The sequence below is a fragment of the Coffea arabica genome, chromosome 3e, assembly GCF_036785885.1.
Source record: "Coffea arabica cultivar ET-39 chromosome 3e, Coffea Arabica ET-39 HiFi, whole genome shotgun sequence".
Lineage (NCBI taxonomy): Eukaryota > Viridiplantae > Streptophyta > Magnoliopsida > Gentianales > Rubiaceae > Coffea > Coffea arabica.
Window position 1 is genome coordinate 6,554,816 of NC_092315.1, and position 11,393 is coordinate 6,566,208.

Consider the following 11,393-nt stretch of genomic DNA (forward strand, 5'->3'; position numbering starts at 1 on the left):
GATTCAAAACCTATGGTATGGTCCCTTGGACATAGAACAACAAAAATGGCAAAAATTAAAAATAGTAAATCAAAAAAGCCGATGGAATGACAATAACTAAGACAATGCCGTGAAGAAGATGAATCAATGTAGCTGGACTACCAGCCCTCTAAAATTACAGTGTATTCCAGTTCTACTGTTGTTACCTGGCGAAATTTGCCAACACTATCTCCAGCACTATAACAGAACCATGACTAGGGAAAATTAATTTGTCGCATGAGCACGCAATTAGTATGTCAATGTACTGGCACATTTTCTCAATTAACAAGTCATTGTGCTGGCACATTTTCTTTTTAATACAATCCAGCAGCTGAGAGACTGCAACCAGATAGAGCTACTCTTGTTTCGTCCGTGTACTTGATGAATCCTCAAGTTCAGTTGATTCAGAGTGCTGAATACTAGCCTTGGCCTCTGCAAGGAATCTAGGATCGGGCTCGTGCTTATATGATGGTTCCTTCATTGCCATATAAATGTAGAATGCGATAACCATGTTCACAGATATGACAGCTAGGAAGCCGCTCAACAATGTAACAGAATAAGGAGACAATTGAGTAGAACCTGTTCCAGAGTGGACATGTCAGTAAAAAATGTCTTATCATCTCAGCAATAATGATACTGAATACTACCACAAGGCCAGAACGGAAAGGGCAATGGAAAATAATCTACACTCTTGAGTTTTCAGGAGGTTAAGCAGCTAAATCACAATCATTTAACAGTGGTCCAAGTGCGACAACGATTTAAACATGACACAAAATGCACACATCTGTAAATAACAACAGCTAAGAGTCTACTTTAAACTATCTAAACTGCCTTCAACAATGAACTCCTAAACTGCAAAAAGAAAAGAGGACAACACTGAAGGATCAGAGCTAAAACTAAGACAAATATTTTTCAAAATATTATACTTCAATGTAGAATCAATGATTTAGATTTTCACATATGTTCCGTCATAATTAACATCTTTCTAAAAATTTCAGATAAGGACAAAGAAATATGATGATATTTAGTAATGAGTTATGAACCATGTTGTGTAATATTCTTTCCCCTAAATGAATCCCCCTCAAGGAAAGGGAAACCAAAAGGTTAAAAAACAAACACAAATCCTTAAGCGAAGGGAAGATTTAGGCTGTAACATCTCAATCAATATATATCTTAGCCCACACCCACAATAAAACTAAACCTGCTTTTCAACAGCAAAAACATACAGTCGGTAATTAAGAAATTTAATGTTGAAATAGTGCCCACTTGTAACAAACATCAAAAGCAAACTACATGTAGCAAGCAAGAACAGATCAACGATGCCCTCAATGACAACTACTAACCTAAAACCATCATTCATGTGACAAGCCACCATTTAGCCTTCCTTAGATAGAATCTGTAAACTGGGCTTAATAAATATTATCACTCTGCAGCATAGCCAAAGGACAACCATTCAATCCTTCCCACTTCTCACGACCTTACATTTTATAGCAATTCCAGTAACATGATAGTCATCAAAAATTGACCAGAAAATATCCTCCACAGGACATTACATTACCGGTCAACTCACAGAAGCACAAATCATTACCTATAATACTTTACAGGATAAATTTAATATTCTACCTCCTTCCTTTGCAAATAGGCACAACCTTTTTATGTCTTTAACCAGTTCATTTTCCTACTTGATTTGATTTCCTAACATGAAAAACTAAAGAAGTTAAAATTCTGTAGGTACCAGAAAAAACAAGTAGTACATCTTAGCAAATTGTGAACAACTCTGCATTTCTCATTTCAATTCAATGGTAACACTTCTGGCTGTTAAATGCTTATTTTTCTAGCAGGAATAAAGTGCCTTGGTCACGAGTGACAGACATATTCCTTCTGCCAAAGATGCACCTCAGAGTTCCATATAGTAATAGAACGTATGCTTAGATGAAAACAAGCAGGTTGTCTTCGATTTTTAAGTCAACTTATCTTTATATAACTGGCAGTTTTCAAGCCCTAAGAACTTCATTACCCTTATAAATCAAGCTTCATGAAATGCCTCTTTCAAGGACAAATTTATGACAAAAATCAAGACTGGCACTTTTCACTGTTTTCACACTACAAAGAGTCAAAAACATCTTTTTTCATGCAAGTCTGTGTATAGAAAATGACTAACTATAAAAGAAGCATGAAGCTGCAAAAGAGAGTTCTACTTACCAGGAAAGAAATTATGGTTGAAACCATATAAAATAGCAACAGGAGCGGCCCACATAAACATAGACGCAATAACAAATTTTTGTATTACTCCCACCATAACACCTTCTACCTGTAAATGCTACGCAGTATCAAATTAAAGTACAAAATGAACCAGCCAAGTCTTTCATTTAAAGTTTTCACAGAAAACATCAAAACGTGCAACAAATCACGTAAGCATCACCAACTATTCACCAAATTTGTAACTCTTATTTAATGTGAAATCCATCCTTGAAAACATTTCAGTTGCAAAATTTATAAATAAATGTGAGAAAATGAATCATATAACCAGGGAATGTCAAAAGGGACTGGAAGGCAATACAACATTTATCAAAGCACTCCATTAACAAGATTGTGCAATTGATTACTAAACATTAATATCAAATATCGCTACAAGAAGGTTTCTCAGCGAAACCTCATTTTCATGCCTTGTTATGGATTGGTTTTTCTTTTTAAAGCAAATTACACGATATCTGTGTGAAATTTCAAAAACATTTTATTCTTTCACATCTTTAAAAAAGCTAAAAGCTGTAACAAACACCATGAGGATCAATTTTTCTTTAGCTTAAAGTAAGCTAAAACTAAACGCTCTAATCAATTGAAAGCACCTCAAAGCAGCTTTTAGCCGGGAAAGCAACAATGAGAGGGCTGCGGAAGTACCAAAATGGTTAGAAGTTTGGCTAGTATTGAGTGAAACTAGGATTGAAAGCCTCCAGGCAAAAATTTAAGTGTAGTAAGGACATGCCAGTGAAGAAAGAAGCACAAATTAATAAATAACATACAATGAAAAGATATGACAGACAGCACGAAAGATTTTGCTATTCCCCTCAAAGTACACCATATGTACATGAATATCTATGCAGATGTGCGTGCCTTGATCATGTGAAAATATAATACCAATCAAATAAATGGATTACTTTTGCATGTCAATACAGCGACTTTCTTAGGAGAAGAAAGCAGTACAAGTAAGTGCATTGCATTTACTGTAAATTGATACTGCTCGCAATTCAACTTATCCAACAATTCAATAAAGCCTACAAAATTAGAAAGGTTGCCATACTCAATCTTCAACCCAATTTGCTTCCGAAAAATAAAACCCTAATATTGACAGTCGTTTACATAATTACATGCATAGATGAACCAACCTGAGGTTGCCAACGGGCTGAATTGAAGGAGGAGTTGCCTCGATGAGAAAAAAGAAGTCCGGACTGTGTAGTAATACTAGTTTGAACGGACAAAGCTGCAGTTCGGATAATTTAAATCAGCTTAATTGCGGCGGTGGCGGGGAGGCGGTGGCAGAGCGATGGGCCTCCGAGTCGCCGACGGAGTCTGACTAAAAGCTTTGACTTTGGATGTTCGAAAGAGAGGAACAAATTTTTAACGTAAATGGGAAGGCAGCTTACAGCATAAGATAGTAGTATTACTAAATCGTACGCCCTACTTGCTAATCTACGTTGCTTTGGTAGACTATGATGGGAAGTTGAATTTTGACCAATGAATTATCGGTCAGATGAATTGCGGCAGACTCGGAAGTTACGTGTTTAATGTATGAAAGGACAGAAATGGGGAGCCCAGTGATGATTTCTTTTCTATTGGTGGCCCGACACGCAATTTGATGTGACGCTGTATCTACAATGAACCACTCACCTATGGGTGCACGTACTAACACGCCAATGCTTTTCAACTTTCCTTTTTGTTTGTTTTATTTTCCAATAAAAGAAAAGGAAAACAAGTTTTATTTGTTTATTAAGGAATTAGATAAGTTGAACCAATCTATGAAATTGTCTAAAATTTAGTTTGCTCAATCAATGGAATTGGAATTGAATTTTTTTTGTAATCTCTATTTCTATTTCGCATAAAAAATTTTAAGTGCAATTTGATTCTAATTTATGTATAGAATGAGAAAACGACTTGAACATCCTTCTATTGACAGGAGAATAACAAAAAATTACTACTAAATAGTAAGAGAAATTCAAGGACACAAAATGACAAGAAAACTTTAATTGTCTCTGCAAATTGTCCGCACATCAATTTTGGAAATAAAAAAAAAAGTTAAGTTTATGAGCAAAACAACTTCCTCCTTAATATCAAATCCAAGAACTTTCAATTCTATTAAAAATGAAATTTTAATAATTTAAAATAGATTTTTAAGAAAATGATTTGATATTTTCATATTATAAAAGCATAATGATGACATCAAGAGTAGGATGAATTATCAGCAAAGATTAATTATTCGCTCCATTGAGAGAATATTGAAGTTCTATTTTTAGGAGGAATAAATGAAGGATCTTTAAAGACTTAAAAGTAATTATCTAAAATCCAATAATGAAATAACATCAAGCCTCAAACATACACATGATGTGCATTGGATATTCTAAAAATCAATATTCTATTACTGATAAATCTACAATACTTCAAACAAAGAAATATCCCACCATTCAATTACTAACAGAGAATAAGAGTAGTACTCCCTCCTTTTCATTTTAATAGATTTGTTTTCTTTTCGTTCCTTCTAAATTATAGTTCACTTTTTCAATTGAAAAATGTAATTATCTTTTAACTTATTTAAAATATCACTATTTAATGTAGATTGTTATTAAATATAATTTAACTTATTTAATGTAGAGTTAATTAGTCACGCTCCATTTAATACAAGGGTCATATAAAAAGATGGTAAGTTAGATTCATTCTTTCAATAAAGTTACTTAATTTTTCTTAAACTATAACTTCGAGGGAGTAATAAACATTCTCAATACAATCTCTCTTTCCCTCCATATTTTTTAGATTCTATTCCTCCCCTACTAGAAATTTTTTTTAAAAAAAATAAAGTATCATAATATTTCAAAAATAAAAAATGTAATCAAACCTTCTAACGAGAAGCTTCTAAAAAAAAAGTAGAAAATTCATCCAAATACACTAGTAGTAATTTCCACTTGCCAAATAAAGCGCGTGGGCCATAACAAAATTTGCGTAATTTCGTCAGTGCCACATAACATATCCTCATCAAATTCTTATGCATATCCGCTCTCTATTATATCTTCTCTTTGCTTCTTCTGAGAAACATGGTGTATATTTAAAAGATAAAGAAAACAAAAAAGGTGTATTTTTCTTTTCAGTTTTTTCTTAATTGTCCTTATCTCTCACAAATCCCAATACAAGCACACATCTATATAAACGCAGTATTCAGTCGTCCAATTCAATCCAATCGTTGAATTTTCAGAAATATTTTGGGAGAAGAAGAAAAGAGAACGAAAGAAATTGAGAATGGAAAGAGCGATTGAGAGGCAGAGAGTTGTGCTGCAGCACCTCAAGCCATCTTTCACTTCTTCTTCCCTTGAAAATCTTGACTCTTCCCTGTCTGTAAGTCCTTGATTGACCCTTTGCTTTTTTTCATCATTTTTTCTTTTTTGCAGAAAAAAATGGTGTCTTTGAGCTGTGGAATGTTCAATGACCCTTTATCTTTAATTCTGAATTCTGGGTTCTATGAGGAATTATGAGATGATTTGAATTTTGAGTAGAAAAATGGTATCTTGAAGCTGTGGAATTGTTAAATTTCCTGTTTTCTTTATTTCCAAAATCTGGTTTATAAGAAATCGTGAGATGATTTGAGTTTTGAGCTTCTAGATAGAATACGTGCTTACGATCTATGCAAGGATGCATGAATTGCATATCTGTCCAAATAGTTGGTATATCTTTTTTTATTGAATTATTATTTGCTACGAGGAGTTGTTCTTGAATCAATAAATTAACATAAGATGGGGTCGCGGTTCATATTGTTTTAATAGGTTCTATGTTTTCCCCCCTGTTTTTGTTGATGTGTGAAGAAAATGTTCATGGATCAAAGATTAGACTAATCAAACATGTGATATTTACAGGCTATCCTATAGATTAGTTCAAGATCATGGGCCTGTTCTTGTTAACTTAAAATAAGCTAATCACAACATCTTTCAGAGCTACAAGTTGTCCATATGTTTAACTTCTGCTTTTAGCTTATTTTAAGCTGAAAAATGCCAATGTCTGGACACAAATCTTTAATATGTTTTGAAATAGTTTTTGAAAACATGCTTTTAGTGTTGTAAACAGTTTTTGAATGATTGCTTTTTAATATTCAGGTTTAAATTGAGAATGTGCCCTTGATGATTTTGAGCAAACTGACTTATAGCAGGTTTAAAAGGTTTCTAAGCTTGGATTTTCTGATTATCATGGAAAATAATATCATATATTTTTTTGGGTAGTGATAGTGAATAAAAATGAGAAATTTACTGGAGTTCAGTAATACGTTGTATAATAGTAAACTGGAAAGAATGACAGAAATATGCATATGTATCCGTTTTTGTTTTGGTTGAGGAAAAAGTTACTTCAGCAGGGATTTTGCATTAGATGACTCTTATAGTGGGGTCTGCTTAACTTTTTGCGTATTCCTGTCAGGCTTCTGTGTGTGCAGCTGGCGACAGTGCTGCATATCACAGGACATCTGCTTTTGGTGATGATGTGGTCATAGTAGCGTAAGTTATTGCCCCAAATTTTTTTTTTCTTTTTAAGAATGAGTTGCTGCCTTTCCTCAAAATGTTATCTTTGTTGCTTTTGTTTGTACAGTGCATATCGAACTGCACTCTGCAAGTCTAAAAGGGGTGGTTTCAAAGATACTTATCCTGATGATTTACTTGCACCAGTTTTAAGGGTATGTATCCTTTGTCTATTTATCCTATATCACTGAATTTTAATGCTGACATTGCCATACATTTGCTAATAGTTGATGGTATCAAAATTATCTTCTCAGGCATTAATAGAAAAGACGAACTTGAACCCAAGTGAAGTAGGTGATATTGTTGTGGGCACAGTTATGGCTCCTGGTTCTCAAAGAGCCAGCGAATGCAGGATGGCTGCATTCTATGCTGGTTTTCCTGGCAAGGATATATGTTATTGAAGTTTATGGGCTAAAATATCTTGTAGACCAATGCATGTATGCTGATATACTTGTATCTTTTGCCACAGAAACTGTGCCAGTAAGAACAGTGAACAGACAATGTTCATCTGGCCTTCAAGCAGTAGCTGATGTAGCTGCAGCAATTAAGGCTGGTTTCTATGACATAGGTTAGAAGATATCTGTTCTCTGGAGATGCTTTTATTATAATTTGGAACATATGGATGCTTTACTTTGTGGTTGTTGGCTAAAATTTGCATGAATTAGGGATTGGTGCCGGATTGGAATCAATGACCACAAATCCAATGGCTTGGGAAGGATCAGTTAATCCACGAGTATGTTTCTTTCTTTATGCTTTATAATCTGCACCTCCATGATCATGGGTGCTCAATGACCTTGATGTTTGCACATACTGTTTGCTCTGTTCTTAGGTGAAGTCAATGGCGGAGGCACAGAATTGCCTTCTTCCAATGGGTGTTACTTCAGAAAATGTTGCACATCGCTTTAATGTGACAAGGCAGGAACAAGACCAGGCTGCGGTAGTTTTCCAAAATTTTGATAGTATATTTGGTCCAATGTTCATTTTCTCCTTAAATAATGATTGACATCCACTTTATCTATCGTAAGGTTGAGTCACATAAGAAGGCTGCAGCTGCCACTGCTTCTGGAAGATTTAAAGATGAGATAATACCTGTAGCTACCAAGGTGATGACTGTTGAACTTTAGACAGCTACTTTCTTCATGTGCTTCAATTCATTTTGCTCATAGAATATAGGAATAGAATTGGCTTTAATATGGATTTATACCGCATTTGACTAGATTGTTGACCCAAAAACTGGAGACGAGAAACCTGTCACGATCTCAGTGGATGATGGAATTCGGCCAAGCACAACAGTAGCTGACCTCGCAAAGCTAAAGCCTGTATTCAAGAAAGATGGATCAACCACTGCAGGTAGTAGTGGACCATGTATTGTTGACAGTATTAGGAAAATACAAACTTTCCTGTGCCGACTTTATCTTGCTGTTTTGTAGGAAATTCTAGCCAAGTTAGCGATGGAGCTGGTGCTGTACTTCTGATGAAGAGAAGTCTTGCAATGCAGAAAGGACTTCCAATTCTTGGTGTTTTTAGGTATGTCAATGGCAAATTGAATCTTCAGTAAGAATTGAACATAATTTTATCAATAGGCCTGACTGAATTTTTACCTTGTGATTTCTGTAATTTTCCTATCATCTGAATGTTTCATCTCTTTCCATGTTTCTTGGTAGAAATACATATTGTTTATGTATGAAAAGTTGGTATATGACCACCCTATCCTTGATGTTTCACCTGATGGTTCTCTTTGTGCGTGAAATGCCTTGTCTTCTTATATTCTGCCTTCTTTGGTCATTGAGCAGCATACTGTTTGGTAGTTTGCAATATATAGCTTATTCTGGGGGTTTCTTATGGGTGTGAACCACTTCTGACTGAGCGGACAAAGTTGCTTTTCAATGTTGAACAATATTTCCTATTGCTGCTCTGGCAGGACTTTTGCTGCAGTTGGTGTAGACCCAGCCATCATGGGTGTCGGTCCTGCTGTTGCTATCCCAGCTGCTGTTAAATCTGCTGGACTTGAACTTGAGGATATTGATCTTTTTGAGATAAATGAGGTGATTCTTATGCAGCAACTTTAGCATTTTGCCCTTGGATACTTCTGATATTTCTGTTCCTTGATTATAATTTGATTGTGAAACCTGTTAATGGATTATGTTCAGGCTTTTGCATCGCAATTTGTGTATTGCCGTGAGAAGCTGGGACTTGATCCAGAAAAGATTAACGTGAATGGAGGTGCAATGGCTATCGGACATCCATTGGGTGCCACAGGTATTCAAGAAGCAATTGATGTTAATAAGATTCAACGTATACATGGCTCATCTTTTGTCAACCACTAAAGAGCTAATGCTATAATTTGTTTCCTGTGCATGATAGAGATATTTCTTGGTTTCTGATTGAGTCTTCTTTTTTGTCCTTCTATCAGTATTCTTAATTTGCTTGACATTCTAGATCAATTAGCAGTCTAACATAGAATGATGCAGTGATTTGTTATTCGAGTAAATCTACTTTTTGATGTAACGACTGACCATAGATGTGTATGTAATACTCCAAAGTCCTAAATTATGTGTTTGCTGAGATATTCTGCATATTATTACAGGTGCCCGTTGTGTTGCCACCCTCTTACATGAAATGAAGCGCCGTGGCAAGGATTGCCGTTTTGGGGTGGTATCGATGTGTATAGGTTTGTTCTTTCTCTGTTCTTAGTCTCATTGTTACCCAATGGTGCATAGTTATACAATTTTGCTTGAAGATCTGACTTCAACATGTGAATTTGAACATGATTGCAGGTACCGGAATGGGGGCTGCTGCTGTTTTTGAACGGGGCGATTCGTGTGATGAATTGTGCAATGCACGGAAAATTGAAGCCAATAATTTATTGTCCAAGGATGCTCGATAGACTCGATCAAGCACTGTGGGATACAGGATTAAATGACATCAATGGGCTAGATCTTTGTAACAATAAAAGCATGTAATAACTTGGGTTTGTATTGCTTGAGAATAACTTATTATAGACTAAGGTCATTTTGCCATTCCCTTAGCAGTGCAGGCGGAATGTTTCACAGCTTCCTCTGAAATGCGGCCTGTGCTGCTTGATACTTGAAATTCATGTTTGTTTGTTATTTATGAAGGGGCAGACTAGCCTGTTTAATTTTCTTGTTTTTGCTACCATCATTATCATTACTATATAAAAAGTATGAATGTTGGTATTGGGTAGTGCAAGTGTAAGCACTTTTTTATCTTAGTTTTTGTTATTCCTAAATTACCCTCATGACTTTTAATTAGAATTATTGCATTTTAATGTGGCACTAATTAAAAGAAATGAAATACTCTAATTGATTACATTTTAATGGTATTGGTAATTATAATTAAAAATTCCTCATTAAAAACTATTTACCTACCCTGGGACTCCATCTTCTATTATTATACGTATCAAAATTTCTTAATTGAAGCATGAAAAATTTCTCATTAGTCATTAGTTGAGATTATTAAAAAAAATCAATTTCAAAAAATAGATACTCTCTAGAAATGGAGAAACATACAATGACAAGAAAATTCTTATTCATCTGTATATCTTCACACAAATATCACAAGTTAATTTTACAATTATGCACTTTTACCAATATGAAGAATTTTTCATGTTGCACCCAATGAAATTTCAATATACAAAAAATAATGACACCTTTATAACTGAAATAGCAGGATTAAACTAGAAAAAAGTAATCTAAAATAGCATTAATAGCAACTGATCAAAACAAGAAAAACTAAAATAAAATTGAAAAATATTTATAAAATGACATAAAGTAAATACCAAATGAATTAAAAAGCTAGAATACAATTCAAATAATGCCAAAGACAATATCCAAATCACTGATATCCACGGGAAGACAAACATTGTTCTTGACAATAATATAGTAATGCTTCATTTGTATTGGTTTGAGCAAACCAAATCCATCCATCAAGTCAGAAACCATCTCCAATGATAAAATAAGGATTATAATAAGAGTAAATATAAAATGAAGAATGATAAAATGAAAATGATATCCAAATTGTTTTTGGTGATATCCAAAATACTCTTATTTTCTAATGATTACATATATTTAATTGTTTTTGCAATATTAGTGAATAAGGGAAGCGATTATGAAATGAAAAGCTTTAAAATTAAGTAAATTTCATTTATGATGACAATTGTAATTAGACAGATTTAATGCATTCCAATAATTAATAATAATGATAGCGGTTATGGATTAAATGTTGGCAATTAAAAACTAAAACACTGCAATATACAAAAAATTAATATTAAATTTATTAATTAGCCACAATTCTCATTCCAATTTCATGATCATCAAAAAAACTATTATTAAAACCAAAAATATTGTCCTCATATGAAAAAAGTAAACTTGTTGCTCTTGCTTCGCATTGGATTGTGCTAAAAACATGAATAAAAGAAAAGGAAAATAGAAAAACTCCAACTATCTCTATCTATAAAATTTCAATTGTTAGAATGTACAAACCAAAAAAACTTTACGTGGTGGATCATTTATACTGCATTTTTGACAAAAATAAAATTAACATAATACAAAGAATTCAAATTACATGTATGTTTATTTTTCTAACTTAATT

The 11,393-nt window shown here is 33.9% G+C and overlaps 1 protein-coding gene and 1 long non-coding RNA gene across 2 annotated transcripts; one reads left to right on the plus strand and one right to left on the minus strand.

Annotated features, from left to right (window-relative positions):
- Window positions 1–69: 69 nt before the first annotated feature.
- On the minus strand, window positions 70–3,676 carry LOC113737103 (uncharacterized). The gene is made up of 3 exons (XR_011842436.1): window positions 3,402–3,676; window positions 2,221–2,329; window positions 70–597 (listed from the first exon to the last, which is right to left on the minus strand). It is a non-coding gene; the product is annotated as an uncharacterized lncRNA (long non-coding RNA).
- A 1,667-nt stretch (window positions 3,677–5,343) lies between these two features.
- Window positions 5,344–9,925, plus strand: LOC113736277 (3-ketoacyl-CoA thiolase 2, peroxisomal-like). Its single transcript, XM_027263170.2, has 14 exons — window positions 5,344–5,616; window positions 6,685–6,761; window positions 6,853–6,937; window positions 7,037–7,163; window positions 7,252–7,350; window positions 7,448–7,515; window positions 7,612–7,719; window positions 7,808–7,885; window positions 8,000–8,132; window positions 8,213–8,309; window positions 8,704–8,827; window positions 8,933–9,041; window positions 9,370–9,453; window positions 9,560–9,925. The coding sequence occupies exons 1-14, from the start codon at window positions 5,521–5,523 to the stop codon at window positions 9,667–9,669; spliced, it is 1,395 nt and encodes a 464-aa protein (XP_027118971.1). The 5' UTR covers window positions 5,344–5,520; the 3' UTR covers window positions 9,670–9,925.
- Window positions 9,926–11,393: the final 1,468 nt, after the last annotated feature.